The sequence below is a fragment of the Manduca sexta genome, chromosome 26 (genome assembly GCF_014839805.1).
Source record: "Manduca sexta isolate Smith_Timp_Sample1 chromosome 26, JHU_Msex_v1.0, whole genome shotgun sequence".
NCBI classification, from domain to species: Eukaryota; Metazoa; Arthropoda; class Insecta; order Lepidoptera; family Sphingidae; genus Manduca; species Manduca sexta.
The window spans coordinates 2,444,534-2,470,444 of record NC_051140.1 but is presented as its reverse complement, the minus strand read 5'-3'; the positions used below and the strand labels follow the sequence as shown (position 1 = coordinate 2,470,444).

General features: G+C 39.6%; 3 protein-coding genes across 5 annotated transcripts in view; 1 reads left to right on the top strand and 2 right to left on the bottom strand.

Annotated features, from left to right (window-relative positions):
- LOC115454449 (kinesin-like protein KIF3A) overlaps window positions 1-965 on the bottom strand; it is a 32,567-nt gene extending 31,602 nt beyond the window's left edge. Inside the window, exon 1 of the mRNA XM_037443036.1 lies at window positions 794-965. Within this exon, the coding sequence (XP_037298933.1) occupies window positions 794-799 (6 nt within the window). The 5' untranslated portion in view covers window positions 800-965. The remainder of the gene's footprint in view (window positions 1-793) is intronic.
- A 437-nt stretch (window positions 966-1,402) lies between these two features.
- LOC115453488 (coiled-coil domain-containing protein 186) lies at window positions 1,403-15,914 on the top strand. 2 transcript variants are annotated; one of them, XM_037443270.1, is made up of 15 exons: window positions 1,403-2,871; window positions 3,590-3,802; window positions 4,632-4,751; window positions 5,177-5,285; window positions 5,559-5,713; window positions 5,837-5,946; window positions 6,163-6,322; window positions 8,236-8,373; window positions 8,727-8,828; window positions 9,018-9,108; window positions 9,697-9,785; window positions 10,338-10,376; window positions 10,754-10,960; window positions 11,734-11,880; window positions 12,578-15,914. In XM_037443270.1, exons 1-15 carry the CDS (start codon window positions 1,603-1,605, stop codon window positions 12,650-12,652), a joined length of 3,024 nt encoding a protein of 1,007 aa, XP_037299167.1. In that variant the 5' UTR covers window positions 1,403-1,602; the 3' UTR covers window positions 12,653-15,914. The 2 variants fall into 2 exon arrangements, with proteins under 2 accessions (XP_037299167.1, XP_037299168.1); XM_037443271.1 differs by lacking the exon at window positions 10,338-10,376 and having other exon boundaries at window positions 1,404-2,871.
- A 708-nt stretch (window positions 15,915-16,622) lies between these two features.
- Window positions 16,623-23,242, bottom strand: LOC115454249 (EP300-interacting inhibitor of differentiation 3). Of its 2 annotated transcripts, XM_037443273.1 has the most exons (8): window positions 22,730-23,242; window positions 22,378-22,485; window positions 21,106-21,224; window positions 20,666-20,835; window positions 19,740-19,936; window positions 19,441-19,553; window positions 18,951-19,044; window positions 16,623-16,701 (listed from the first exon to the last, which is right to left on the bottom strand). In XM_037443273.1, exons 1-7 carry the CDS (start codon window positions 22,827-22,829, stop codon window positions 18,988-18,990), a joined length of 864 nt encoding a protein of 287 aa, XP_037299170.1. In that variant the 5' UTR covers window positions 22,830-23,242; the 3' UTR covers window positions 16,623-16,701; window positions 18,951-18,987. The 2 variants fall into 2 exon arrangements, with proteins under 2 accessions (XP_037299170.1, XP_037299169.1); XM_037443272.1 differs by lacking the exon at window positions 16,623-16,701 and having other exon boundaries at window positions 18,158-19,044.
- Window positions 23,243-25,911: the final 2,669 nt, after the last annotated feature.

Sequence of the window (25,911 nt, the reverse complement as noted above, 5' to 3'; positions counted from 1 at the left end):
TCACTAACATGACTGGCATCAAAATAGGTCATAGCATAAAATGGATGCTCTAAATCAATACCTGCCATGATGTCTATGGCTGACAAGAAAGAGACAGACAGAGTTGAGGTTATAAACACTTTTTATGAATGTATTTTGCCAGTGTTAACTCATAGTATTCTAATAAGAATACCACAATGCACATTTGTCATCAAAAGAAACTTTGGAACAAAGATTTACAGATTTCACAAGTACAAAGGTGTGGCCTTGGCCAAGTAATTTTTATACTGAGTATTGAATGTACTACAATTTACTTAGTTGTGATACATGTAGTTCATTAAAGTAAATTATTTTATAAGTTACTTTCAGAAATTGCGTCGATAATAAGAATATAAATGACGAACGAAGAGGCAAACGTTGCCCTAGTTATGGCCACTGTTAGCTATCGATTTTTGGGCTGACCTAAAATGTGGTGTAACCAAGAATGGAAAATTTCATAATGCCGAGTAGCGAGATATAACGCCACCACTTGTGTACACAGGCGGTTTAGAAACGTACAGATGGCACGAAAAATGATTGCGTAGCTATCTACGTAGGCAGCAACAACTCCAGTAGGCGGATGGCCATGAAAATAATGACTCACGCCTAGTTAAGACTGATTTAATTAAAAAGTCGCCATTAACAACGTCTGCAGAGCTGGTATGATGCCCCAAATGAAACAAGAGGAAAAAAAACTGCCAAATCTAGCAAATTCGCAACGTTTTTTGCAGCTATGAGATCATATTTCCGGAAATCACATGATACGTATACTCACGGGCATCTTCCACGATCGCAGCCGCCTCTAGCACGAAATATAACGTATGGCGTTTCACTGAGCGCTGTTACGTCTTTTGTTTGTGGAATATTGTAAAAATCAATACTGTCGACCTACTTTTCCGTTTCAATTCCTTTTGCCGAACGAACGAAACGAAATGGAAATGACATGACATTTTCGTAAATTATTACCATGTTTTGTATTAAAAAAAATCTACTTTTGAACTTCCTGTAGAAATTCTTTTTTGTATTTACCCATATAATTTTTATTTTAGTGTTTGTACATAAGACTATATTTTCAATTATTTAATTAAATATAAGAAATACTGACAAAATCTCAGCTGAACATTATCTTTTCTTAAACAAAGATACTACTAAAATTAAGTATTTTTTAAGTATTACAACACAGTATTTTAGTACGTATTCCTGAAAAAGATTGAGTTTTTGGTCATAATACAATAAGTTTATTTTGTTTTGTTTTATGTTTATATATTATAATGATTACATATATATTATCTTTTTTTATATTTTAGCAAGTTATCATTATGAAAGATAAATAGTCCAATCTATATTATAAAAAGTTCTCTTTGGACCAGTCAACATTAGTTTATTGGACTCTGCAGTCAACACATAAAGAAACGTCAGATCAGATGGTCTGTCAATTGTCAAAATCGATGGCAAACGTCAAATCCTACCGATGTTTATTTTTTATTCAAAAATAAAAATATTTTTAATTTCTTCATGGCTTACGTTTTATTCAACACGATTTTCAATATACTCGATTTAAAAGAATAAGTTTTAAAGTTAAAAATGTCGGATAGTAGTGATGTGTTAGCGAACCATATTGAAAAGTGTGACGTTGACGAAAGAAGCGAAGAGAATGCGGAAAATAAGGAGACAAGTTGCGACTCGGGTGTAGAATGTTCAGGATTTAGTAATGATACTTCATCCGCGTCACGTAAAGTCGATACAACGGGCAATTTGGAGTTGTCCACTCCCCTGTCCACAACAGAAGAGCCCACAGTAAAAAGTAGATCAAAGGAAGAAGAAACTAGTTCAGTTGGTCACTTAAATTGTGATTCTAGTTTGGATACCTGCGGTTTCACTGGTCCAGAGTCGGAATCTTACCCATTAGCCACTAACACCTCAGTAACTCCACATTCAGTCAACATAAGTAATATAAAAACTGAAATGGAGAACAAAAGTGATGACTTCTCTCCTGTATCGATGTCGCCCACCACGAACTCTGACATCTCTAGCTTATCATCAAATGAAAAAAATGTATTAGTACCTAAAGAAACCAAAGAATTTGTCACAAACAAGGAAAGTACAAATTGTTCACAAAGCCACATTACTTATGTTGATTTAAAAAATATTAATAGTGCTCTCACCATGTCCACGGCAAGTTTGAATGAACAAAATGCGTTAAATGATATTGTATCCAAATGTCCTCACAGCAGGAGTGCTGAAAACATAACTACACTGGAGCTGACTGGTAAACTAAAGTTAAATTCCAGTGATAAAGATCTAAATACTGAACAAATTTTATCTGACTTCAGTTCTCATAAAAATAAAGTAATGGCAGTACAGAAAATACCAGAAATTCCATCCAACACCAGTGCCCGTTACACTCACATTCATAAAGAGATTCTGTCACAGGACATAGGCAGCATAGTCAAAAATGTTCATGGAATATTTTCATCAGTCAGTGGAAGTCTTAAAAATGCATACACACACAGAGCCTCTGTTCAGAAACCAACTAAACCCTTAAAAGCAGTACCCAATGGCAAAATAATGAGTGACATATTTGAAGATGACAATACGGATAAAATTGAAAAAACTAATGACAGCTTGGAAAATATTTCAAACTTGAACTCTGATAGTATTAGTTCAGAGAATGGGGAAATTGAAAGTGATGCGAAAAAAGATGTTTTGAGGTTGCAAGTGGAGACATTAGAGAGGGTACTGGCAGAGCAGAGGAAAGAAAATGCATTGCTGAGAGAGAGAGTCAAGCAACAAGTAGATGAATTGCAGGAAAAAGATCACACCTTCCGCGATTTAGAGAGCAAATTGGACTTGGTAAGGCACCTCTGATATTGTAAATGTTTATGGGCAGCACATATCATTGATCATTTATTACTTGGTACCTAGTTCATTATTTTCACCCTTTTATGTTCAACATGAAATGTATTTTTTTATCTGATAGTAATTACTTTTTCCTTTGTTGATAATGCTTTTACAGAGAACATGCATTTTTTCTTTAATGAATCACCAACCTTGTTAATGTTTTGATTTTGTTTTGTACAATTTTTATCAAGAATTAAATTATTTGTCAAAAAAAATATCTTCAAATAGTAAAAAGTCTATAAAACACATTCAAGTATAGGTTATACTTTCTACTGAGACTGTTACACCAATTCAAATATTACGAGCAAAGCAAAGCATATTAGGTCTGAACTCATAACCCTCAATATTGTAATGCTAGCTTTTGTTTATGGCCTGTACATAATTTTATTATTCATCTATTTATCCAAATCTATTTTGCACTATGGGAGTGGACTTACAAAGATAATAATGTTAACATCTTTCCAAACAACCAGTTAAATTTAAATAAAATAAAAAATTCCCTTGTTACTCCTGTGTGTCTTGCTACTCCTTCAGACATTATCTCAATGATTTCAGATATGGCTAGTCAGCCTTGCATCATTCATTATCATTATAGTAACTTAAAAAAAAATTATGAATTACAATAATATTTAATCCTGTTACATATTACTCCTTTTTGACAATATTCTAGATGGGGAAACGAGTAGAGCAGGCAGAGCGAGAAAAAGACGCAGCAGTAATGCGTTACGCAAGTGTAGAGTGCGCGCGTATAGAGGCGAAACGCGCAGCGGACCTCGCCGCCAAGAACGAAAAGGCAGCCACCAATGAAATGGAACTGTTGAAGAACAAGCTACGTTCCGCGCACGCTGAGAAGGAGCGCATCTGCCAGCTTTACGACGATAAGGTACATCTTCAATCTAACAAGAAATAGATGTGAAAATCGCGACGGTGAGTTAACATGCTCATATTAGTCACAACAGTTCTGGTGCTGAGAGTAAGTTGGCAGCTATTCTTATGATATGTCTACCGTCATGCCAACATGCTAGGTAATGTGACCAAAGCTATAGAACCCTTATTTTAAGTCATACACTTAATCAATGAAACCAAAGCCAATCTATTGAAAGCGCTGCAAGTTATAATCCATAACATTCAAAATTTCCTTCTTTGGTAAGCCTCGTATCCGTTATGCGCGACAAACTCCCGAACATCGGTTTCTGCGGCATGCCTGCCGGGTATCGTGTTGACTCGCGAGCCAATTCAAACATTGCCACATACGGCAAAGGGGCTGCAATGAGGCCTGCGCGTGCTATTGAGAAGGTTTTAATTTGACTCACGCTGCAGATAACTTCTCCGAACTGCTTCCCAAGAACTGACTTGAGGTCGATCGCTTGTCGCGCGCAACAGCCGCGCTCCACATAAAAAATCATATGTATAAAATGGCTCGCGTGGTAAATGCTCGTGTTCCCGCACACGAACATAGTGCGCGTCATCGATACAAGGCTTTACACTTAACATAGTAGTCGTGGTCGTCATTTTGTGTTTTCCGGTGCAAATGCAATGCATTTCACGATGTCTCACCATGTCTCTCTGTTGGAAGTTATTCTAATGCATTAATGTATGGGACTGATCAAGGTTGATTAGACTTGATCTGTCCATGGCGGACTTTCCATGCGGTCTTTTTTGGAATGCCTTCAACCTATCCCAGTAAGTGTATATTTAAATTTGTTCCTCAGTGCCATGAGCTATTGAAGAGCGAACGTGAAGTGGCCAAAGTGCGCGAGGATCTGCGCGAGCTGGAGGGAAGGCTCAAGTGGACGCAGAGCAAGCTGCGCATGGAAATGGACGCGTACAAAGTACTTATGTTATTATTTATTGAAACTGTCTGATATTGATATTCAGGGAAGGAAAAATAATGTTAAAAATATCTACTTATTTTGTCAATTAGAATTGGTATTATTGGCAAAGGGACTATATGAGTTATTATGTATTTATTGTATTCTATTTTTTTTTAGATTACCTGAATTTATGGCATAGTATTTAAGCATATTACAAATGCCTTTTTGGTTCAATGACATTGACTATGGAGACCATAGAGCATATCAGAACTTAACAGACCATAGTATGGACTATGGACTATGAAGTTTGAGGAAAAAACACTTAATTCAGGCAACATATTGCATGTTTTTTGGCCTTGAGTTGATGTACTCAATAATAACCTATTAAAATTAATACTGTTATAATTTACTCTAAAAAATACAATAAAAATTGACTACGTCAGGAAAGTTCGGAGCGCGCCGAGAAGCTGTCGCAGCAGGTCACCGAGCTCGAGGCGGCCAAGGAAGCCGCTGTAGTCAACGCCACTGACTCCGTCAGAGCTAAACAACTCGGTAAAATCAAACAACGTTTTTATCATACTCGCATGTACGAAACCAGCTAGTAACTTTTCTTATATTATCTAAGAAGAAAACGCAAAAATAGCATCATTGTTAAGTGATTTTAAACGCCTATAAGAAGCTGTAATAGCAGAAGAATTTTGAATGGGCTGCTAGTCTCAGATTTTGTCATTGAATTTCATGTAGACTAAAACCCAAAGAGTCTAGCATAGTAATATAAACTTCTCTTGCAACACAACAATAACAATACAATTATATTGTTTTCAGAATCTGATTTAAAAGAGGCCCAAGCCGCTTTGATCTTGTGCAGACACGAGAAAGAAGAACTGGAGAGGCGGCTGGGCGCGGTGACGTCACAGCTGGACACCTGTACTAAAGAAAGGGATACTGCTATCAGCTCTCTCGCTCGCGCCACCGCTGAGGTTACTTATATACAGAGATTACTTAACAAAAAAATAATGATTAAGAATAACTTGTGTAACTTATTTTGCATTCTAAAAGAGTCGGTTGTAGTTTATATTAAAGTAATATGCAGTGTGTGTTAGGTGTCGCGGCTGCAGACGAGCAACATGCGGCTGGAGGAGGAGGCGGCCGAGCTCGCAGCACTACGCGCGCAAGCCGCGCTCGCAGACACGCTCGCTGCGCAACTGCAGAGGTGCTACTCACTATGTTATATTGTCTATGCAGGTCAAATAAGGGTTTTTTTTATACCTTTTAAACCAGACAACTTTAGAAAGGTATTCAAGAAGAGATGACTAAGTTAATAAATAAAAAAAAAATATTAGTGCAATATTGTAATTGGCGTCTAAAAAATATGCGAAATACGTAGCCCGGATTCAGAGTATAGTGTTTATTGTAATGTATTGTTCAGGGAGAGTGCGCGCGCGGCGGAAGCGGAGGAGGCGCTCAGCATCCAGCGCGCACTCGGGGAGACATGCGCGCGACGCGAGGCCGCCGCGCTGCAGCACGCCGCCGCGCTCACCGCGCAGCACGTCGCGCACCAGGCCGCCGCGCAGCGCGACCACGCGCAGGTACGCACCACAACACACACCACACTACCCACACACACTGCAGCACGCCGCCGCGCTCACCGCGCAGCACGTCGCGCACCAGGCCGCCGCGCAGCGCGACCACGCGCAGGTACGCACCACAACACACACCACACTACCCACACACACTGCAGCACGCCGCCGCGCTCACCGCGCAGCACGTCGCGCACCAGGCCGCCGCGCAGCTGGACCACGCGCAGGTACGCACCACAACACACACCACACTACCCACACACACTGCAGCACGCCGCCGCGCTCACCGCGCAGCACGTCGCGCACCAGGCCGCCGCGCAACTGACCCACGCCGCAGGTACGCACCACAACACACACCACACTACCCACACACACTGCAGCACGCCGCCGCGCTCACCGCGCAGCACGTCGCGCACCAGGCCGCCGCGCAGCGACCACGCAGGTACGCACCACAACACACACCACACTACCCACACACACTGCAGCACGCCGCCGCGCTCACCGCGCAGCACGTCGCGCACCAGGCCGCCGCGCAGCTGACCACGCACAGGTACGCACCACAACACACACCACACTACCCACACACACTGCAGCACGCCGCCGCGCTCACCGCGCAGCACGTCGCGCACCAGGCCGCCGCGCAGCTGACCCGCGCAGGTACGCACCACAACACACACCACACTACCCACACACACTGCAGCACGCCGCCGCGCTCACCGCGCAGCACGTCGCGCACCAGGCCGCCGGGATGCTCCGACTAGCGCAGGTACGCACCACAACACACACCACACTACCCACACACACTGCAGCACGCCGCCGCGCTCACCGCGCAGCACGTCGCGCACCAGGCCGCCGCGCAGCTGACCGCGCAGGTACGCACCACAACACACACCACACTACCCACACACACTGCAGCACGCCGCCGCGCTCACCGCGCAGCACGTCGCGCACCAGGCCGCCGCGCAGCGTGACCACGCAGGTACGCACCACAACGCACACCACACTACCCACACACACTGCAGCACGCCGCCGCGCTCACCGCGCAGCACGTCGCGCACCAGGCCGCCGCGCAGCCTCGACCGCGCAGGTACGCACCACAACACACACCACACTACCCACACACACTGCAGCACGCCGCCGCGCACGCGCAGGTACGCACCACAACACACACCACACTACCCACACACACTGCAGCACGCCGCCGCGCTCACCGCGCAGCACGTCGCGCACCAGGCCGCCGCGCAGCGCGACCACGCGCAGGTACGCACCACAACACACACCACACTACCCACACACACTGCAGCACGCCGCCGCGCTCACCGCGCAGCACGTCGCGCACCAGGCCGCCGCGCAGCGCGACCACGCGCAGGTACGCACCACAACGCACACCACACTACCCACACACACTGCAGCACGCCGCCGCGCTCACCGCGCAGCACGTCGCGCACCAGGCCGCCGCGCAGCGCGACCGCGCAGGTACGCACCACAACGCACACCACACTACCCACACACACTGCAGCACGCCGCCGCGCTCACCGCGCAGCACGTCGCGCACCAGGCCGCCGCGCAGCGCGACCACGCGCAGGTACGCACCACAACGCACACCACACTACCCACACACACTGCAGCACGCCGCCGCGCTCACCGCGCAGCACGTCGCGCACCAGGCCGCCGCGCAGCGCGACCACGCGCAGGTACGCACCACAACGCACACCACACTACCCACACACACTGCAGCACGCCGCCGCGCGCACCGCGCAGCACGTCGCGCACCACCGCATAATTTCATTTATAACTAATAAAATAGGGGGGAGGAGAGTAGCGAGGAGCACCAATATTTCAAACGTAGCATACTCCCCACCAAATCTTCATCCATTAGCACAGTATGAAATAGATTAAACATTATGATTATGTAACCATAGGTTCAAGCGCTAACTGTGGACAACGCGTCGCTGAGAGAGAAGATAACAGAGCTGGAGACGCAGTGCGCAGACCTGCAGCGAGCTCTCGCGGAGGAGACGGACAGACGGAACAAAGAAAACCGCGTACTCGCTAGAAAAGTGAGTTCACTTAATTATACTGATCTTTGACTAAACTTGGTGGCCGTGAAGCATCCAGGACTTGGGTGATTTTAACAAATACTGTGTTGGTCACACATCTGTCATTAGAAGTAGTTCTTAGTCTGGTTGGTGATTTGTTAAATGTCCTAAAACGATATAATAATATAAAAGAAGATGAAGAAGAATTAACAAGATGAACTGCTATACTCCGATCCCATCTCAGCTATTTGTTGTCAAAGCTTTATTGCCCGAACTCTTTGAAAACTGTTTAGCAAGTGCCACTAGCAGCTGACGTATGATATTCTTTAGTAAATATCTCTCATCTGATCCTAGTGTTAATCTGTCAATTGCAGGTAGCTGAACTGACTGAGGAAGTCGCGGATGCCAATAAGAAGCTAGAGTGGGAGAAGGGAGAGAACGGGGTTCTCAAGAAGAAACATGCCAGTGCCATAAAAGTTAGTCAATATTTGTGCCTGATTATATCCTGATACTTTGTTGCCAAATCATTAAAGAAAAATATAAGGATTCAATAAGGGCCAGAAAAAAAAATCTATAAATATTGCATCAATGTGGAAATTAACAAAGTAACACTAATATGTCTGAATATTATTTTTGACGTGGGTGACATGAAATAATATTTCCAGGAATTGAATCGCGAACTCCAGCGATCCTTGAAGCGATGCGAGCAGTTGGAGGCGAAACTGCCCCCACCAGACGCACCGTCCACGAGAACCGGTATGCTTTTTTATTATATACTATTATACTATGTATTAAGCACTGCCTTGGCGGCGTATTTGACTACTACCACCAGCCAAGCCCAAGGCGGCTGTTTAATACTGGCTAGTGTCCAATAAACACAGACCAGACTTTCATATACGAGCGACCTCTCTACCCACCCGTGCAAAAGGGGGAGGAAAGAAAGCGTCATGACACTATGTAGTTCCTGTCTCGGATGTATGTAGGTTCAAAATTTAAGGCACACACTTTGACTTGGTAGTCATTTATGCACTGTTTATCAATTATCATGCGGTTTGAAGTGAAGGAAAACGTCGTGAGGACACGGTACAAACTTGAGAATTTTTTAAAAAAAAACAGGACTATTAGTATATATTTTTATTTTTTTTATTATCCTGGCGCGGCAGAGTGATCCTATTGCACCTGATGGTAAGTGGTGTGGTGTCCAATAGTATGTGCCGTTTACCCGCTCATACTATGGGAGCGTGGTGTACTAAAGCCAAAATTCTCTCAGTGAAGTGGAGACCCGTGTTCTCCAGCGGGCAGTATATAATACGGAGGTGGTATTAACTTGTTAAGGTGTTGTAGGGTCGGTGTCGTCGCTGAGCAGCGGCGAGAGCGCAGCGCCCGAGGAGCGGCTCCACAACGGACACGCCGAGGCGCTGCCCGACATACAGGTGAATACGCACTTACATTGCACCGTTGCGCAGATATAACTCGTTTCATCCTCGAACACGCGCTCCACCAACTTTTGTGCAGGAGTGTCACGGGATAAAGGGCACTATCCCCGACGCCATCCATCCACGCATATTGAGCCATTAGGGATAGTAGTGGGGCACGTCTTCATAGATGAATTCCTATGATCCAACCTACAATTGTAACCCTAGCAGGAACTATCCGGTATAGTTATTGTTTCGTTAGCTGCTCAAATTTTCACATAGAAACATTTGACGAAATTCACTATGTCCATGCTAGAAATACTGGTTAAAATTTAAATTCCAAACTATTCAATATTCGCTGTATTCTTATGTAAAAAATAGACTTTTTATTATAAAAACGTAGTTCATAACTGTCTTACTAAGGCTTATCATATATCTTCCTACAAAAAATTATGATAATTTTTGATATTTTGAAATTATATTTGAACAAGAAACAATATTTTTGTTACGCATACAGGATTCGTCTTCCGCGGTAAGAATTATTATTTCTTTATTATAATATTTTTACAGATTAAATACCCAAGCTTGTTCGCAAAACTGTTTCCCAAGGTTAGAACTCTTTGTTATGTGATTAGAACGTTTCACACAAGTATGTAGGTGTAAAGTTGATGAAAAATGTTGTTGGTTTATTAGTAGTGGTATATTAGTAGCTATGTAAAGATAAATACCATTTGTTGTTATGGATATTATTTAAGGATATAAATGTTAATAAAGCATTCTCCCATGCTGTCATTACTTTCTTTTTTTTTATTAAAAACTACCTTTTTTCGCGGCTTCGCCTGCTTGAAGGAGTTTTACGGGATAAAAGCCCCAATTTTATATCCCGGGATAAAAGTAGCGTATTACACTCATGAGTATTGTAGCTTCCCATTAGTGAAAAGTGGGTTTAGTTTAGTCGCGAGGTTAGTAATGTGTTGTGTTGTCAGAGCCGCTCGCCGGACCGGCAGGCGCTGATCGAGCGCATCGTGTCGCTGCAGCGCGCGGCGGCGCGGCGCGCGGAGCGCTGCGAGTTCCTGGAGGAGCACGCGCGCCAGCTCACGCACGAGCTGCGCAACAAGTCGCGCCTGCTGCGCTCGCTGCTCGCCGACCTGCCCGCCGGCGCGCTCGCCGACCAGCGCCAGGACCACAACAAGGTGCGCGCCGCTAACACCGGACACACGACACTCGCCTTGATAATAATGTTCTATTAACCCAGTCGTGTGAATGCTATCCATAGTGAAACATAGACCGATACATACCGGCTTTAAAAATTCATATCACACTTTTGTCGTAATGCATGCTAGTCGTTAACAATTTTCTTTGTAACGCTACATTGCTATAAAAAAAAGTTTCAAATTCTATAATTTTTTGTTAACGCTACCCTCCAGCCAAAACGGAAATTGACCAAGGTGAGTTAATCCATCTAACTATCGAAGACAGATGTGTTAAAGATGCCAACTACTCATTAGCAACTATTAAGCACGACGTCACACGGCTAGTATACAAAATAAGCACTACACAATTGTACTGTTTTAAAAATATTAACGTCATCTACAAAAACACATACCAACCGTGACACATTTTTACACGCATTGCGTGTGCGCACGCATACCAGCACTGATATTTTTAATACGTCTGATGTTTACGTGTGTGTCAAATATAACTAGAGTGCGCAGTAGTCAACATGTTATATTATAATTATTATTTATTTATTAATTAAATATAATCTTACAGGAGTTACACCCAATGCGATTATATTTACATTGTCATATATCCAATTCAGATACAGATAATTATGCATAGTTATTTCATATGATCGATACATTATTGGTTAGAATTTCTATAGTTACCCTCATAAATTCCGCCAGAGTACAATTAAAGATATATATGTTCCGCCCAACTTCATTGATGTTGTGACACTGTGCAGAAGGAGATAGCGCGTCTGGGCGGCGGCGCGATGGCGGCGCTGTGGGGCGGCGACCCGGGCGGGCTCTCCGCCGACCTGTCGCTCGAGATGAACCGCCGGCTGCAGGCCGTGCTCGAGGACACGCTGCTCAAGAACATCACGCTCAAGGTACCGCCCAGAGTATATGCAATTACATATTTGCATATGCACTGTACCTCTTATCATATATCATTATTTTGGATTACTTTACTATTTTTTATAGTATGCTGATTTGAAATAAAAAAAATTCAAACAAAGTAGACAAGTTTTAGAAACAAAAAGAAATCTTGTCATTTATTGTTTTCATGCATATTTTATACATTTTTCATGCATACAGTAGAAACCGGTTATACTGACTCCGGTTATAGCGACGCATCGGTTATATACAACTAAATAGTAAGGTCCCTTTAAATAAATGCATATAAAAAGTGCATCGTTTATAATGACTATCGGATATAGCGGCCAGATTCGGTGGTCCCTTCAATGTCACTATAACCAGTTTTCATGCATACTTACATGCATATATCAAGCTTTTTATGTTGCATATAATCCGGTTCCAAATGCATTATGAATGCAGCATGAATTATATTTGCAATAGTGTTAACCACAAAAATGCAGAAAAAACTGCTCAAGTAAAAATCACAATACTAAACCACTGTACAGATTTAAATAATGAATCAAAAATAAATAACTCTTAAAAAATAAGTAACGTAATGCTTTTATGACGACAAAAGTAGTGTAGTTTATTACCTGCGTATCTTTTCTATCGCATTTAAGGAAAAACCTATGTTTTCTATCAACACTGGAACTTTTTCAAATTTTCCAGGAGAATATGGACACGCTGGGAGCTGAAATCTCGAGGCTAAAAGAACAAAACAAGAACAATGCTGAATCCAAATGATTATTAGCTAAGTTATAATGCGATGTTTTGTATAAAATTATATAATTTATCCCATGTTATGATAGAATCATTCCAAATTATTGTTTAGCAAGTATCGTAAAAATGTGTCTGTTGTAGGTTCACTATCATGGTCCAACTGTCAGTAACACAACTTATGTATGGGATTAGTACAATACTGCGTAACTAGCGTTGGTTATATACCATTGTATTAATCTGAAGAGTTTGTTTGTTTGAACGCGCTAATCTCAGGAACTACCGGTTCGAATAGAAAAATTATTTTAGTGGTAGAAAGATCATTTATTGGGGAAGGCTATAGAGGTCACACGATGACCAGTAGGAGCGGACCATTAATAAAAAATATTGCAAAAACGGGGACAAATTGATTCCTCTTGAGAGCTTCCGTTGTCTGCGCTCAGTAAACCGTTAAATTTTTCCCGGGAAAATATATCGCATGACTTCGATAACGGAAAACTTTACCGCGAATATTTTTTCACACGGGCGGAACCGCATGCAAAAGCTAGTAATACATAAGTGAGAAAAATAAAAAAACGGGAGTTAAAATTGGATGTGTCGATATTTATTTTGTATGTTACGAACCATTTTTTTTTCGCCACTTACGCGGTACATATTTATCACCGCTAGTCACGCTGTATTCAACCACCCCTGACGATATGTCACATTATTGCGATGAAATTTAACCGCCTATAATTTTTTTAAGCCCCATCGTTTTAGAAGTGACACAATTCTCTTTTTTCTCTGTGTTGTGTAATTTTAACAACCAATTTTATCCAATTGTATAATTTAAGTTCCTAATGGTCTCTGTTTGAGTGCTCAGTTATTGTAATAAAACACAGCTAAAGGAAAGCTATTATACAATAAAAATAAATGAAATATTTAATTTAACCACAAAATGACAAAAAACATCGTTTTCTTAAAAGATATTCCATTCAGATCGACTCATTTCATTGAATACACTAGAAAAATGTGGGTAGATATTTATTTGGATTTAATTTTTTCTTTCCCTGAATAAGGATAGTAATCTCTCTTTAATACTTAATATTTTTCACTTTCTATTAACAATATAAATATTTATTTTTTATATTTAAAAACTGAAATAATCAGTTTCGTGAAAAATATCCGCTGTTATTCTACCTATTCTATTTTAAGGTTAACAATATTCCAGATCATTCTTTAGTAATAAAATGCAAAGAGAATATAATCACTACGTTTTAATAAAATGTTTTGAATTGTGTCACTGTTTAGAAATAGCAGTGAAATGACATTATCACTTGGTGTTGTCATATTATGGTGCAGTTATTATATTTGTCATTTTCTTTATTTAAGTAATAAAATATTATCTCCCGTTCGAGATGCTACATTAGTTTATAATAAAAATAAAATGTTTTCGGAATTGTAAGAAATGGATAAAAAAATAAAATATTAAAAAAAAAATTAGAACAATAAAAAGAAACATAAATGCAGCAAATAATTATTGTTAATAGTTTTAAAAACATTGTAAAGTATAAATAAACAGTAACTTATTTATTAAACTTATTTTCCTCAAAAATCCATTTCCACAATTTTGAATAAAAAAATTAATAATAAAGAATATTATTTAATATGTACTTAATTACATATATAGTGGTGTCGAACGGGTTAGCCTGTAGAAAACGGCAGCATATAGATAAAGCTGTGTGTACATGTGTGTAAATGTGTAGTGTGTATGGTTCCTAATGTTCCTGTTATATTCTGTATGTTGCTTCCGTTTTGGCGCTGCAGTGTTTGAGGTATGCTGATAATAATTGTTTTTGCTATATGGGGCCTTAATTTTAAATATTTTATAATCGGAATTTGTTTCGGTTTCGGGATTTTGAATGTGAGGAAAGTTCGTAAGTTTTTAAAATATTTGGCCCACATTTGTTCCATGCAGGTTTTTTTTTCAGTGATGCTTACAAGGCATTCTACAAAGCATTTGCTTGATTCAACCACGTAGCTTTGTTCGTATAAAAATCTATAACAAATTCTGATGTATTAAAATAGTTCCTGTGCCTCCAATCTGTATTGTGTGAATAAAGAAAGGCATTTATTTGTCATTCCAAAAAAAAAAAACAGGTAAAGATGGGAAGAATCCTACTCCTGCTTATTTGTATTATTTCATGTTACCTTCAATTTGAATGAACAATTTTTTATTTTAACCTTATTTATTATTGAATGTATGTTGAATGTCCATATTCTGTATATTGAAGTAGCGCAGAGCTTCTGAGTGCGCATCGTTAGACAAAATGGCTGAGATTTTTTTTCGCTCATCGGTAATTATTTAAAAAAATACATACCTACAATAGAGTCCAATGATCACTCTGATAACTCTGCGTGGGTTACATGACGTCACAGGGGCAACAAGCGTGCTCTCTACTGTTTTGTACTAAGTTATAAATTGCTAAATATTTGTTTAACTATTAAATATTCTTCCTACGTATAAATTTACTAGCCGATATAATTCAATGTTATGGAATTGTAACGTCATCGATATTCCCGGTGCGGATGTATCACACAGCGAGCGGTCTCTAGAGTTGCGTTCATTTAACTTCTTGTCACCGCTGCCGTTAACTATTTTTAAAAGTATTTAGTTTCGTCGTATACTTATAAATAACTCGAGGCTTGCTGAAATACCCTTTAAACCTTTAAAGAATAGGTACTCCATTATTTTGCCCTCGCAGGCAAATAATTCCGATCAATGAAAATTATGCGCTTAGACACTAATATCCGAGCCGCGGAATATGCGTGACGTCATAAACTATATAGTTTAGAAATGACATGTATATTGTTTCGGTGAATGGGTCATATCTAAACATTCAAATGATTGTGTAAAGACGTGTTTAGTCGAACAAAATATCCATACTGTATTGTATAGTATTACAAACTCGATGCACTCGTACACATGTAAATACGAATAGAAATTACGTAGTAAAGAACACGTCTAAGTATATTTTCTTTAGAATTGGTACGAATATAAAGAAGATATATGTGAATGTTATTTTTTACTCCTGAGATTATGTAAAGTAGAATATAAATAAATTAGTCTATGGCCATTTTCATTTATAGTATTGATTTAGCAAAGTATTAGTTAAGATTTGCGTGTGTACGTGCCCGTTGAGACAGTAACCTGATGTATCAATAAGAGATTATCATATTGTTGTAAAATGGGAATTTTAAATCTACGACAAATGGTTATGTTATCATTAAATATATTTTGAGCATTCTATATTGTTTTAATTATTTTTAGATTGCCGGAAACACAACTAATGTTGCCACCCTGCCCAATCATCATAAGATAACTATATTGGCAACATTCCTTTGCCAGACATTCTTCATTCTAGCGCACACTTACGGCGATGATCATCCAGCGATATCCTTGAGCCGCACCATTGGGTATAACAGTATCTTGCTTTTTGAGGCTTTTACGTAGCTAAAAACATCATGGAACTTAAAAACGTATATTAAAATCTCTTGCCAAGTTGTCCTGTCAATGGCCATTACAGTGTCAATGTAGGTGATTACTAGCGGAAATAAAATAAAAACGAATCATTCGAACGATTCCAAAAAAAGACCATAATATTAAAAATAATATATTATTCATATTTTGTACGTACAAAAATAACAATCACAGTTTTTGTTTACAAGACAGGCGAATCACACTTTGTGTCGATATAATATTTTGTTGCTTAGATCTATTATAATATGAATGAATTCCTTATAATCTCAATATCACCGAAATTACTGTCCGCAAATAACTATATATATATATAGTTGTGGACAATGAGCCGGCCTCGGAGACCTGACTACCTGACCCTATTTGTACATAATTATAGAATTTGTTATTTCTCTGTATTTTTATTTTTGTATAGACTTAAGTTGTAAAGTTAATTGTATAATCGGGCAACCGTGGCGATGTGCGATCCGCCTAGCCCCCCCCCCCCCCCCACTCCCACCCCTCCGCGCCGCCATGCATGAGCCGTAGCCGCAGCCCGTACGCCGATGGCTGTGATCAACTGTGCAAAAAAATGTAAATGAACAAGAAAATATACGAAGTTTTATGGAAAAAAAGGTGTTTTATTAATTCTCAATCCCTGAAGGCAAGACGCTTCTTACAGTTTCTGGTCCTTCGAGCTGGATATACTTGAGCGCCTTTGAAAGATACGGGAAGTCGTCTGAAGAAAACTGCTGTACAAATGGCGTCTTGCACAGCGGGGAAACGGAATATCGTGGCAAATTTGAGTCAGTGCCACGGAAGAAGTAAAGAGCACTGAACGACGTGCTCCGACGTGATCTTCGGTTTAACTACGTGTGTGCGACGTGTACGACGTGATTGCGGCATGTTAATCATATATTGCATCGTGTTGCTTCGAGATAGCTACGTGCGTGCGGCGTGTATGACGTGATTGCGGCGTGATAACCATATATTGCATCGTGTTGCTTCGAGATAGCTACGTGCGTGAGGCGTGTATGACGTGATTGCGGCGTGTTAACCATATATTGCATCGTGTTGCTTCGAGATAGCTACGTGCGTGCGGCGTGTATGACGTGATTGCGGCGTGATAACCATATATTGCATCGTGTTGCTTCGAGATAGCTACGTGCGTGAGGCGTGTATGACGTGATTGCGGCGTGATAACCATATATTGCATCGTGTTGCTTCGAGATAGCTACGTGCGTGAGGCGTGTATGACGTGATTGCGGCGTGTTAACCATATATTGCATCGTGTTGCTTCGAGATAGCTACGTGCGTGCGGCGTGTATGACGTGATTGCGGCGTGATAACCATATATTGCATCGTGTTGCTTCGAGATAGCTACGTGCGTGCGGCGTGTATGACGTGATTGCGGCGTGATAACCATATATTGCATCGTGTTGCTTCGAGATAGCTACGTGCGTGAGGCGTGTATGACGTGATTGCGGCGTGTTAACCATATATTGCATCGTGTTGCTTCGAGATAGCTACGTGCGTGCGGCGTGTATGACGTGATTGCGGCGTGATAACCATATATTGCATCGTGTTGCTTCGAGATAGCTACGTGCGTGCGGCGTGTATGACGTGATTGCGGCGTGATAACCATATATTGCATCGTGTTGCTTCGAGATAGCTACGTGCGTGCGGCGTGTATGACGTGATTGCGGCTGAAATAATTTTTCAGTTTGGACCGGTAGTTCCTGAGATTAGCCATTACTGCTCCGCTCCTTTTGGGTATAGCGTGATGATATATAGCCTATAGCAATCCACGAACAAAGGGCTATCCAACGCAAAAATATTTTTTTAGTTTGGACCGGTAGTTCCTGAGATTAGCCATTACTGCTCCGCTCCTATTGGGTATAGCGTGATGATATATAGCCTATAGCACTCCACGGACAAAAGACTATCCAACGCAAAAAGAATTTTTCATTTTGGACTGGTAGTAGTAACAAACAAACAAACAAACAAACTCTTCAGCTTTATATAATAGTATATAGATTAATTTAATGATTGAATAGAATTAAGTTAAATTGTATAATCGTGCACCGGTGGCGGTGTGTAAGCGCGGCCTGCGGGTGATCCCCGCGTCGCCGCGCATGCGCCGTAGCGCGCACCGCCACGCATGCGCTGTAGCACGCGTGCGCCGATGGCTGTGATTGGCGCAGGTTAAAGCGCGTACGAACACTCACCCATCGCGCACGGTGCCGCTATAAAATTGCAAGTAAACGAGGGCCTCTGAGACAATTGCACTCAGCATCAACACGAATTTAGAAAACTGGCAAGTAAACTCAGCGGCTCTCGAATCAAGAAAAGTATATCTAATGTGCAAAATTTACTGTGAATTTATCTGTGTGAAACAAGAGAAATACACGAAATTTATATTGGAAAAAGAAGGTGCCTTATTCAGTCGATCCCTGAAGGAAAGACGCTCCTTACAGTCCTAATTGTCCACTTTTCTATCATTATTGTAAAGTGATAAAATATTGTTTAATTTAAATTGAATATAAAAATATCTGTGATCATTGTGTTTTGTGCTCGCATTGTAACCCTGATGACGCCCACTAGTCTGCAACCACTAATGACGATGTCGACGGGAATAATGCTTCTCCGATATACATAGATATAGAATTTACACACTGGACTTAGATTCCAGTCGCGATGAACACATATTTTATGTTCTTAATTCTTTCGATTCATCCGGAGCTCTGACCGCAGAAAATTATTTCACATCTCATGTATATTGCAACTGAAGCAATAAAGTGTTTAATTGATACACTTAAAATAGTACACCTTTGAATTCTTTAAAGTAAGTTTTGTGATCCTTGTGCTAATTCCTCTTGAGCACCATCATCGGCTTGCGTATACCGAACGCGTCTATCAGCTCCTGAAATTACAAATATTTATTATTAAAATAAAAAATAGCAGCTGTGTCTATTTTCCCTCGTTCACAATTTCACTATTCTAAGGGATGACTGATGGGCTCGTGATTCATGGAAGGATCTTAGGGGAGGCCTTTGTCCAACATTGGGATATTATAGGCTGTTCCAATACAATACAAAAAAGGGACGACTAACGGCTTTTTTAATGCATGTAAAAAAAACTGTTCTTATTGGTTAATTTTCGAAATAGATCGAATAAAATCGATTGTAATAATTTATTGAAAATGGCGGATATGACAGAGCTTTACTTGAATGAGGTTACTAAAAATGTCATATAGTTCTAAGCTTGTTTAAAAAATATATAATTTTATGTCAAAATGAGGGTAGATTATTTCCACTACCTGCCAGCGGTGCATGTCTATGGAGACGATGAATTGATTCTCGTGGACGGCGGCGCGCTGCTGCTGTTGCTGCTTCGACAAAGGCGACACGAACGGAAGCTCGTACTCAGAGTCTGAGGACAACATGATGATTGAAGTGAGAAGCAAATTGGTAATGAAGGCATTAATTATTCTTAACAAGAAGTTAATATTATTGTGTGTTGTGTTATATATGCATAATTAATAGTAAATATATCATCAGAGCCACTAGACAATCCTAGGTATAAATAAGATCACTCAGACATCAATCCATCTCTTACCCAGCTCCACACTAACTTCCCCATCTTTAACAAGGAATGACAGGTAGTAGATGTTCTCGACAGTCCTGCTGAAGCTGTCCGGGTCGAGCACCATGTGGAAGTAACTGAGCGGCTCCCCGCCCGTGTTCTTGTATGTGTTCTTGATAAACCGTTTCACTTGAGTCACCATCTCTGAGCCTTCCTCTACCTGCTCCAATCTATAAAAATTAACAAGTACATTTGGTTAAAAGCGGCAATAGCCTAGTTGGGTGTGAAACGGACTGCCAAGACTAACGTCCGCAAGTTCAAATCCCAAGGGCACACACCTCTGACTTTTCTAAAATGATGTGTGTATTCTTTGTGAATTTATCATTCACTTTAACGGTGAGGGAAAACATCGTGAGGAAACCTGCACATCTGAGAAGTTCTCTATAGGAATTTCGAAGGTGTGAAGTCTACCAATCCGCACTAGGCCAGCGTAGTGGACTAAGGCCTAATCCCTCTCAGTAGTAGAGGAGGCCCGTGCTCAGCAGTGGGTAAGTATGTAATACAGGGCTGATATTATTATTATTATTATACATTTGGTTTATCACTTGAAAAGACAGAATTTCAGTTCTATATATATAAAGTCTTTTGTTATAGATATATGTGACCATGGCAAAGTCTTTTCACTGCACCAGATGGTAAGTAGGTGGGGATGGATATCCTTGGCAGTCGACAATTATGCCGGCCAGTTTGCACCTTGTGTATGGTCATCAATATCCGGGCGGATATATTCCAACGCCAGATAATTATACATAACTTGAAAATAAATATACATAATATTTATGTGCTTACATACTATGACAAATTGCTGATACACGAAAAATTTCTATATTTGCTAAAATATCATCAAATCGCCAACACATATCCAACACTAGCACCATTTGGGGGAAGCTAGTTCTCACCTGTCAACCTTCTCGGGCGCCTTGAGCGGCGCGGCCTTCTGTCGCTCGACGCGGCGACGCGGCGCGTGCGGGTGCTGCTCCGGCGGCGTGGGCGCGAACGTGCCGAACAGGAACGCCTGCGTCGGCACCTCGCGTGGCAACATGAACTCCCAGAACGACGGGTGTTTGTTCTGTAATCATTCGGCACATTGATGACCTACCTGTTTGGAATATGAGTATAGGGTACTATAACAAAAATCTGAAGTTTTACAATTCTGTTGAATTTATTAAAAAATTATTAGTCATCTACAGTCTACACTTTCAGAAAGTAAAGAAGGCAGGAAGTGTCATTTTGTATTGGGGCAAGAGAATTACTTCCTAAAACCTCTGGTAAGCACTGTTGAAAAGCACCAAAATAAATTCAATGCAGGACACACACAAGTTATTAAAATGTCACTCACAATATGTAATGCGAGTTCATGTTTATCGTAGAGATTAGCGTTGCCGGTGATAGTCTCTGAGCAGCGCAGAGCGAGGTCGCTAGTGGCGCGCAGCACCCGCGACGCCAAGTAGCCTTCACCTATAAAGGTATTAACAAAAAATTTTAGTCTAAATATGGAAATTCGCATACATATCGCCATTCATAAAAAAGGTCCCAAGGATATAATAGACAACTACACGCTAATCTCTAATTTATGTCTTTTTGCCAAAATAGAAAATATCATTTACCAACCACTTTGCTAGCCTAATACATACTTAAAGTGCACATCAAGTGAAAATCTTAATTCTTGTGGTGATTACCCACTCAAACACATGTCTAAACTCTCCCAAGGCGAAATTATACACTGATTACAATAAATACTTCGATAGAATAGAACACAACTTACTTTTATTTAAACTGCAATACATAAGTTGATTAAAATAAAATGTTTATTTTGTTAGTTTACTTGTTACATTTGGAATAGCTGTAAAACCATTGAACTAAAGGTTTTGCTTCTACACCTGTTACAGTTCCTTGTGGAGTCCCATAGGGATCCCTAGTGGGTCCACGTCTTCTCACCATGTTTCTGAACATTTTATCATGTCTCAACCACTCCAAAGTACTTTTATATGCCGACTACTTAAAAGTATTATGTTTTATTAAGCATTTGGACAGCATTTGGTGGCTACACAATTTAAAAAGATTTGAATAATATTATGAAGAATGCAAATTACATCTAAATGCTCTTGACTATGATGGCTGCTAAGTCTTTAAAAGTTAGCAGAAAGTTATATTTTTTTTTTTTTTTATAATATCAGAAAAATTGTTTTATGTTATTTTCTATATCTAAATGTATCAAAATGCCATATATGTTCATTCTCTTGCAAACCTGAATTGGTTTCATGTGATTACAGACCAAAAAATGTAACAGCACACAGTCAAGTTGATCTATGACCCGGGGGTCATCTCTGAATTACTTTTCAGTGAGCGCATCAACCAAATAATAAGTAATGTTTAAATAATTAGGTTACATCCTACAAATGTCATCCAATTTCACTTCCATTAAATCATTCAATTTTTTTTATATTATCCTTTACTATGAAATGTGCTAGATGTAAGTTCCCCAATTAGATTTAAAATATAATAAAATAAACTACTTTGATAATCTTTAATGGGATTGATTGTTGTCACCTAAATTTGGCTACAAGGGACTTGGTTTTTCAATAGCTGTCCCTAATAACCTGAAACATACCTGGATGCTTGACCCTCTCATCAACAGCTCCCTCATTAAGAAGCATCTGTGCCTCCCGCACTGCATTTGCTGTCTGCTCAATTTTATCAACATTGTCATCTTCTTTTTCTAGAAAAGAATACCGTATAATTTATGTTGTATACATGTAATGTGCAGTTTTAATTTTGCTTAATTATTTTGTAAAACCCAGTTTTACACTTTGCTCTGACGTTACGAATTGAACTGATGCTAGATAGAATCAGCAGTTACAACTACAATGAATCAATGTGTGTAACTATTAATTAAATTTAGTTTGTTTTTGTCAATATGTAATAGAGTAGTCTTATCGTTGCCAGATAACTTTTATACATACCTAGAGTGCATAAATTATGCAGTATTGTTCTATACCGTAATTTTCTCACATGACTACCCGAAGTACTGCCCCGAGACGGTTGTCTGGTTGTAGAAGACATTTTAAATTGTTTTATGAACTTGTCCTACTTGATAATGTGATTTATACCGTTCGCCTATTACCACTTACAAATTACACCCAGAAACTAATGTTTATAACTTTTTGTTTATATGGTACCTACCCTACTTGTTTATCACCAAAAAGGTACTTATGTAAACAAATTTTAATTTTACATTGATACAAAGTAACAAAACAATTTGTTTTAATTGGAACTATATTTTCCAATTACAATTTGTTGTGATTTGGCGCACAGACTACTTAAAGATACTACGCTACGTAATATAGCGCAGAATCTGGGACTGGCGCAAAGAGAATTATAATATATATGTTTATTGGTCTCTGATAATTGATATATATGGAAAATTGGCGCGCTACCGCTAGTCTTCTTCAGAGTAATGTTGAGTAGGACATACAAGAGGCGGTACATTTGTCCGGTACATGACGTCAAAATGTAAGAGTGGCTCAAAATTATATATTGTACTACTTCAAATTTTATGTCGCGATAGTCGCGTTACTCATTCTCCGTGTTTGGTAAACCATAGGACGAGGACGGTGAGGTAGAGAACCGCATGCTACAAATTACAATAGGACGTTATTTTACAATGTATGTACATTACATTACTGCGTTTCGAGTCGCGAGCGAGGGGGAAATATTTTGAGTGTTAACATTACAAAATACTGTAAGGCGCACATTGAAGCGCCGAGCCTCAGTTCGCCTCGCCTCATTTGAAGTAGGACATTGTACTGGCTCAATGCTAAAAAGAGGCTGCTCTTACAAACTCTTTTTCATGTCATGTCCTACCCAACTCTACTTCAGAGTCTTCTATTTGGATTTTTTCTGTTTTTTTTTTGCAGGTCTTTACTTTTTTTTATTTGTTCTACAGGGAATCGGGTAAGGTCAGAAACCATGCTGCCAAGTCATAAATGAGCTCATTGCTGTACGTCAATGTAATAAGTGCGTGCGATTTTAAAAATCACATCATTATAATATATATGGAAGGCACAAGATTATCTGCAAAAGTAGGTAGAAATCGGTATATCAAACTATCCTTGGCGACAAGCCGGATTTCTATACTTTACTTATGTTTCTTATGCAGGCCTGCAAAGTGGGAGAAAAAAATAAAAAACGCTGGCCATATTTTGTCGACTTATGATTATTATTATTACTAAATTGTTCGCTAAACGTTTCGTTATACGCATAAATTTAATCAAACGTTTTTATCAATTGATTTCTCATGATTGTATCTTCAAAACTAGGTAGATTTATGGCATTTCTGTTGGTAAATTGGTTTTAAAATTGGTAGATCTACTGAAAAGTTGGTAAATATGGCAACACTAGTCTGTGGACAACATATTCATGAAATGAAAACATACTTTGATGATTGATCATTTATTGAGTGTTGTCATATTTAAACTTTTCCTGGAAATAATGTTAATTATAGTCGGTAAGTTATACAGCTTATAAGTACGTTAATATATGAAATTCCACAATTAAATTTATAGAATCAACTAAGATTTTCCATATTAAAAAAAATGTCATAATATTTTTTTATATGATTAATGTTTATCTGCGGCTGTGGTCGGGGGTAGTTCATGTAGTTGTCCAAAGATAATTATAATATATATGGAAATAGTTGTCTTTATTGCCCTGCCTAGCAAAATTATAAGCCAGAATCTAGCATAGAAAGAGTTTTTAAAATCTGTTAAAAATAAACACGTTATAAGTAATACAAGTATTTGAATTCTAGTAGAACGGCAAATGCCAAACAGTTAACAGAAAAAAGTTGCAATGCTATGCTGGTTTTTTGGTATTTGCTTTTATAAGTAATATCTTGTATAAATAACAATCAGGCAACTACCTTATAGCTCATTGTAGATCATGGAATCAAATCCTCATGCTAGGTTTAATTATAAACTAGAAGCTTTGGTAAGTTCAGCTTTAAATGATATTGAAAATCTAGTACACCTTTCGCTTAAAACGAATATCATTAGATCCGGAAACAGTCTACGGGCACTACTACTACTACTACTGGTTGGTCTGATGGTACTGATTGGTCTCTCATATGTGAGAGTCCGCCTGGGGAGGTACCACCACAATGTCTATTTCAGCCGCCAAGCAGCAATGTGTAGTCACTGTTGTGTTCTGGTTTGAACGACATTGTGGCCAGTGTAACTACTGTACATAATGAGACTAATCTCATGTCTCAGGACGACGAGCGCACTGGAATACCAAACAATACTTTGTAATACAAGGTGTTGGATGGTGTTTCTACTGTTTATTAGCGCTCGTATCGTTTACCATCAGGCGAATGGCGAGCTCGTCTCATCAATCAAAGCCATAAAAAAAATCTTTATTATTATGCAATATGCATACATATATAATTTAAAATAATTGATACTAATTATTCGGAATATATGTATAAACTGTCAAACACATGCTCCCCCATTATAGTGTCGATTAAATGACATTAAGTAAAAAAAAAATGTAATGCTTTATTTATCATGTAGACGAACAAAGTTGCACTTATGATACGTCAAAACAATGTATAGGAATAATAATTACATATTATTTCTAAATAACAATTAATATTTCTTATATAACTATGGGCATTTTAAATCAGGGATAAAATTTATAAGGAATAACAAGGTATAAACTATAAACCAAAGTAGCCAGCTCGGTTTGGCAAGTAGGAGGAAATAAAAGGATAACGCGTTGCGATCATCGCCGGCGAAATCATGAGCCCTAGTTTAGCTAGCCATTCACTAGCTACCTAAGTGATAACTACCCGAAGATGAAAGGCAGAAAGAAACTCCAGGCTTACTTTTGGTCATCAATTGTTTTACATCCTTTGTATTTTTTTTTCAAGTGCTTTCTTGTACATAGTCACAATAGTTATGTAAGCTAATGTACGCACATCACCGTTAAAATGGGATGAGTCACATGACGTCACATGTCTGTAACCACTGGACATAATATTGTTAGCAGCGATGATAGTCAAAGTTTAAAAAGGTTTGACTTCATCTCAAAGTTTACCAATCGAAATTATTCACAACTACGAGGTTCCAGGCAAAGAAATTTGTTT

Excerpts from the sequence above, each read along its gene's own strand:
- LOC115453488 (XM_037443270.1), top strand. The coding sequence starts at position 1,603 with ATGTCGGATAGTAGTGATGTGTTAGCGAACCATATTGAAAAGTGTGAC. Across the intron at positions 3,803-4,631 it reads GCCAGCTTTACGACGATAAG|TGCCATGAGCTATTGAAGAG; the intron begins GTACATCTTCAA and ends TTTGTTCCTCAG. Across the intron at positions 10,961-11,733 it reads AGCGCCAGGACCACAACAAG|AAGGAGATAGCGCGTCTGGG; the intron begins GTGCGCGCCGCT and ends GACACTGTGCAG.
- LOC115454249 (XM_037443273.1), bottom strand. The coding sequence starts at position 22,829 with ATGTCTTCTACAACCAGACAACCGTCTCGGGGCAGTACTTCGGGTAGT. Across the intron at positions 19,554-19,739 it reads GGAAGTTAGTGTGGAGCTGG|ACTCTGAGTACGAGCTTCCG; the intron begins GTAAGAGATGGA and ends TGTTGTCCTCAG. Across the intron at positions 19,045-19,440 it reads TAGACATGCACCGCTGGCAG|GAGCTGATAGACGCGTTCGG; the intron begins GTAGTGGAAATA and ends TTGTAATTTCAG.